General features: G+C 40.4%; 1 protein-coding gene across 1 annotated transcript; it reads left to right on the plus strand.

Annotated features, from left to right (window-relative positions):
• Positions 1 to 3455: 3455 nt before the first annotated feature.
• LOC115107310 (UI-like) lies at positions 3456 to 5232 on the plus strand. Its single transcript, XM_029630705.2, has one exon. It carries the CDS (start codon positions 3472 to 3474, stop codon positions 3964 to 3966), a length of 495 nt encoding a protein of 164 aa, XP_029486565.1. The 5' UTR covers positions 3456 to 3471; the 3' UTR covers positions 3967 to 5232.
• The last annotated feature ends 687 nt before the right edge of the window (positions 5233 to 5919 follow it).

The raw sequence follows: 5919 nt of genomic DNA on the forward strand, positions 1-5919 counted from the left end.
TGTCACTGATTCCTTCCAAACACCTCCTTGTTGAATTTGCGATTTCCAACTTGTTGTCCAATGTTTATGTCCAATGGCCGATGAGCACTGATACGTTTTATCTATAAATTCTCTTCATTATTTCTCATCATATGACAAGAATTAAAAAGGATTTGCCAGTAGATTGTCGACTTGATTCATAACTGCTAGCTAAGATTTTTGAAGTATAATGTTGACATGATCAGTCCAATCAAAGCTATTGTCAATGTAACGTGATTTGACATACTTTTATCTGTGGCCAATGACCTTGAGCCTTCTTTGATGGTCACTTGAAATGTAACTCTATGGCAGCACCCAAGAGGCTTGAATTTTCACCCTTGGCGGTGACGTACTGTCCCCACGAGTGACAGAACACTGAGCTAATCATGGCGCAACTGGAGAACATTGCAAACAGCTATGCTCTGTATTTTCCGCTGGCTGCCCCACCACCACAGAAAGCACTGAGCTAGGCTGAAACACCTGCATTTTGGAGCTGCCTTACTCAAGAATGCAAAAAAGAGACACTGTTTTTATGCGGCTTTATCAACTAATTTATTACTATATATTTTTTTACATTGTTTGCAAATTGATATGTGACACGTATAAATGCCAAAATAACATGCAAAACAGGTAAGCCCCCCCCAAAAATGAATAACAAGTAAGCCCCACCTGCCCTGAATGACGGGTCGCCACTGTTTACAGCAATAGCCATTCGTTTTTTTTTTTTTAAATATTGCGATATGCCTGGCTGGGTCTTTTCACTGACAGTTGTAATTTAACAATAATCTATTTGGTATTTGCACCGTGGCTACTCAAATTCTGGGCTCTTCTGGCTCTAGGCTATGATATTTTAAACAATCCACATATTTTTTAAAGAAGCTAATGATGCTCTGTGGCCAAATCATGCTTTCTGGTGTAGTAGCCTATTTTGAATGATTGTATTTATTTCTGTATAGACAAGAGTAAGCTAATTAGGTTATATAATTGTGGCAATTTAATTCAATTTACTTTAGGGAAACCTTAGCTTCACATAGCCTTATGGAGACGCCGCCTCTACCCTTTAAAGTGGCATTAACACAACCAGTCATGACGTTTTCATCTGACTGTCAAACAATCACTTAACAAAGCCGGTCCTGTACGCTACTCGCGCACATTCCTTCATTCGAAATGATTTTACCATCCAAACCTCAACAGTGCACTGTGCACCCGAAATTGGATGAATGGAAAGAGACATCAGTTACAAAACACTTACGTGTAGTGTAATGAAATTCTGCGATTGAATTGATGCATCCACTGTTATCCACGCCGCCTCGGTCTCGGCCACTCATCACCGCCTTGACAAAATGTAAGCGTTCTCCTCAAACCACAACTCAATTTGGAGCGTGTACCACCTGGTTTCCAGTCAATTCACTGTTTCATGCGGCTGACATGCAGTAATGTTAAATAATGGTCTAATAGCCTTTCGTTTTTTGGGCATGTTGTATTCATTGTGATAGGCTCACGTTTCACCAGTACAGTTTACCCCCACTATTTATTTTTACCTGGACGCAGTACAAAGGTATGTCTATTGGTATGTTATGCAGATCACATGTAGCATCTTCCTATCTTACCTCTTCAATGAAAGTCCCATAGGCCTCTACATTATGGACAAGGTATGAAAACCATCATCAAAACAGTTTTTTTTCATTTGCATTTTCCACGAAAACCAAGGTATGAATACTGTCGTGTGCATTTTTTGTTAAACATCTGTATAATTACTATTTTTGGGATTCACAGACTTCACAGACTTCACTCTCGTCACACCTCTGATGAATATAACAGGAAACCTGTTCTATCACCGTGCACTGCAAAATCATTCTGGCCATCAACACATTAACATCAACATGCTAGAGGATATACCCATTGGACTTGTGGCTCTGCTGGGAGTTTACCTCAAATTTGGATTTTTTAAAATTTTGCTTTGCCACTAAAATCATAATAAACACAGACAAATAAAATATTGTGTTATTGATGTGCATATTATTAATAATAATAATAGGGGAGGGGGGTAGTTCAGTTATTAACCCCAAAAGGTTATTCAAAAGGTTATTCGAGGATCCATTTAAAGGGGTTCTTTGAAGAACTCATAGGGGTTCCCCCACAGTTTCAATTTGAAGAACTACTAATGGATACTCCAGGAACCTTTTATTTCTAGAGTGTACCGGACCGTACCGCCTTACTTTCACCCCTGTATTCAGTGCAGTATATACATCTTGCGGGTTTTATCAGCTAAATATGACATATTCCTATATTTTGTATTTTCTGTCGTTTTAATTAAGAATCCACTTGCATCGCGTGCATTACAAGCGGAAACCTTTTCAGCACCATGGACAGGTTTCTCTGCGCCCTCTGCACGTTTCCCCACTGTGCGCTTCTGCTCTGCCTCGCCAATATGTTAAACCATGCATAAAGGCATCACGACAACAGCTCATCGTTTCTAGACTACTTTATTCAGAGACCAGATTCATAGTAGCATTGTGCAGATTTACACCTTAACGAATCACTTAGTTTTAACTTCCACAATTGTTTTGTTTTTAGTAAGTAAATGTTTTTTTTTTGCGGTGTTCTGTCATTCCAGTTTCACTAGAGGCATAGCAACACCTTGTGAAACAATAACTGGTTTTGCTTTGTGGACTTAATTAGGACTAATGTGACAGGTTGAGGTAGGTAACTTAAGAGTTGAATATCAGACACTGTCATGCCTTTTCTATCCAGTAGACCTTGGTCAGCAGCATCAGCTGTGAGCTGTCCTCCAAAACACTTGCCTTTACTTAAAAAGGAGTCGCCTCATTTACAAGCAGTTTATGCACTTGCACTGACGTCAATTGAGCTATCTTGGATGTATATAACAGTTCAGACAGAGGCGGTCTACTACAATCGCCATTTAGCGGGACTTTTCGTACCGGGTTCTCCATTGACACTTTTCTAGACTTTCTCGGCACCAGGAGGCGATCAAGTAAGTGGTTCATTTCGCTTTCTTTTGTTGCACATTTTTAGTTTGAGGTGCTGAGAGCTCTGGTGCTGAGTTGATATTATCAAGGACACAGGAATTAGTTGGTAATTTTTGTATCATGAAAACAATGATTAGGTTCATGTATTTATTTACAAAGCTAAAGAAACCTGTGCATGCTTGTTTCAGTAACGATTTATGTATATTGTGTGCCAATTAACCTCGTATATGATCTACTTTGTGTATTGCAAGTTTCAATAGGCTACAACAGCCTACTGTTGTTTATTACTGTTTAAGTTTGCCTTTAAGCATTTAGTAAGAATGAGCCTATTTGTATTTGCGTTAGACACAATAGCCACATAAGGGCAATTTGATGTTTTAGCGTACTTAGTTCAGTGCTTGTTCCTAATATTTCTACACCTCTCTCCATAACAGGGCACCGTTTTGTTTGTCTGTCCAGCACTATGAAGCCTGTCCCCCTGGTCCTGCTCCTTGCCACTGTTCTCCTCACCTCTCACATCCCCCCCAGTGTTAGTCGACCACAGGACCTAGCCATGTTCAACGGCCACGGCTACAAGAGTCAGCTGGACGAGGTGTTCCAGAAGGCTGGCGACGCAGTTTCCTACCTTATCGGAGAAAATATACTGCGTTATTTGCAGAGAAATCCCCGGTTGCAAACAGGTTTCCCGCAACAGTTTCCCTTTGAGGTGACGCCCCTAGGCTCGAGGGGTCTTGGTCAGCTGGCGCGCAGTTTTCCGCCCTTTGAGCAGCAGCGCGCGCCTGAGGAGGTTAACAGCCTGGAAGACTTCGTGGAATTGACCAAGAGAAACGACGATCCACCGATCTCCATCGACCTCACTTTCCACCTGCTGAGAAATATGATCGAAATGGCGCGGATCGAGAGCCAGAAGGAGCAAGCAGAGTTGAACCGCAAGTATCTAGATGAAGTTGGAAAGTGATACCAAGTGTAATCTACGAGGGAGAAAATATCTCACGTAAAAAAAGCCCCTGGTACTCTCCCACGAAATAGTTTCGATGTTTCTTTGCATTTAACCTTTGGTTTCTCTGTCATTCCTCATGCTTCAACCTGTGCGTAAAAGGAACTTAACCACCTATCCAAAAAGTATTTCAAAATCAACGGGCTATAAAACGATTGACTACCAGTCTACCAAGACCACAGATACAGTGTACTCATAGTGGACGACTGGAATACTATTCTTTGAGATATGGCATAGTGTGTGAATACTTCGCATTTCACAACTCTATTCTCACCTTTGAATGTCCGGAACATTGTAGTAGGCCTAAAACAATAATATTGTCAGAATCAAATCGGGTTATAAATTGCCCTAATGTGGAATAAGTGCAATATGTTTATTAGTCAAAGTAGGGAGCTAACTAAGATTTGATGTCAACAGTAGCATAAATGGTTACTACAAAGTTAATAACAATCACAGATAGCCTAATCATTGAAGTCTCCAGAAATAAATATAAAAATGTTGACAATCTCTATAGCCCTATAACACATTACCAAAGAAAAATGATGCTGTGTAAATTGTTATTAGCTATCCTCTTATGATCTTTAATGGTCAGTTGTTTGATGGCAGGTAGCCGAGTGGTTAAGAGGTCACTGGTTTGAATCCCTGAGCCGACTAGGTGAACAATCTGTCGATGTGCCCTTGAGCAAGGCACTTAACCCTAATTGCTCCTGTAAGTCGCTCAGAATAAGAGAGTCTGCTAAATGACTAAAATGTAAAATGTTGATCATTGCTATATTTACATTATGCCACATATTTTGTTTATGGTTATTTTCAATTTGCCCTTGTTTTGTTAGCTCACTTGGCAGACAGCCATCCAGCCAGGAGAAGAAGCCTTTTCACATTAATCCAGGTATGGCAGCGTTTCCCAAACCCGGTCCTGGGGATCCAAAGGGGTGCGCATTTGAGTTTTTGCCCTGCACTACAAAGCTGATTCAAATGATCAAAGCTTGATGATGAGTTCATTATTTAAATCAGCTGTGTGGTGTTAGGGCAAAAACCAAAACGTGCAACCCCTGGGAAAAGTTTGGGAAATGCTGATGTATGGGGTCTGCCAGTGCCCAAGCTTTTTTGTGATACAACTAATATCCAATTTTATCTGGGACTAGGTGAACATATCCTATACTTTACACCCCCCCCCCTTATTATATGTTTGTCTGAGTGAACTGTCCTCTGTAGTACAGCATGCTTACCTTAAAGAATAAAAAAAGAAAATGCTTAATTTTATGTAGACTGCTTTGTCAAACCCTAATCATCTGGACATATCTTATGATCCCATGGTTTAGCAGTAAAGAAAAGCTTTTTTGCCATTTATATTTTGTAATAAAAAAGTTCTGGAAAAAAATGATATTGACTCTGTCATAGTCTCTTACAGTAGTGAATGTAGTAAAGGAAACTATTCTGCTGACTTGTAAGACGTTATAGTCATGCTGCTGAGGTTCCTCTTGCCCATTCAAATACAAAACCTGAGTAGTAAACTCTGGCTGAACACTCATTGCAAAACCTCTATGACCTAACATTCATTGCAGTCTTCACCTTTAACTCTCATTAAACAGTTACCTTTACAGCAGTTTCCTGCCTTCCTTTTAAATGCATAACGTGGAAGCCTACGTAATAGTGTAATGCTTGCTGTGAACTTGTAAGAGGCCGTCAAAATGGCCCCCGACATGGTGTTTCTACTATACGGCTCAGCTCTGTCAGACAGCTCTGTCAGACTGTCAGTATGGTGGAATTCTGCTGCCTTGTTCCTCGTTGTGTTAACACCATAAAGATACATTCAATTACTGATCCCTCTGGAATCAAAGTAGCAGCCGTAGCTCTGGGTCAGGGTTGGTAGTGCAAACATTTCCTCAGAAAAGGAGAGGGAAGATATCACAA

Source organism: Oncorhynchus nerka, linkage group LG24 (genome assembly GCF_034236695.1).
Source record: "Oncorhynchus nerka isolate Pitt River linkage group LG24, Oner_Uvic_2.0, whole genome shotgun sequence".
NCBI classification, from domain to species: domain Eukaryota; kingdom Metazoa; phylum Chordata; class Actinopteri; order Salmoniformes; family Salmonidae; genus Oncorhynchus; species Oncorhynchus nerka.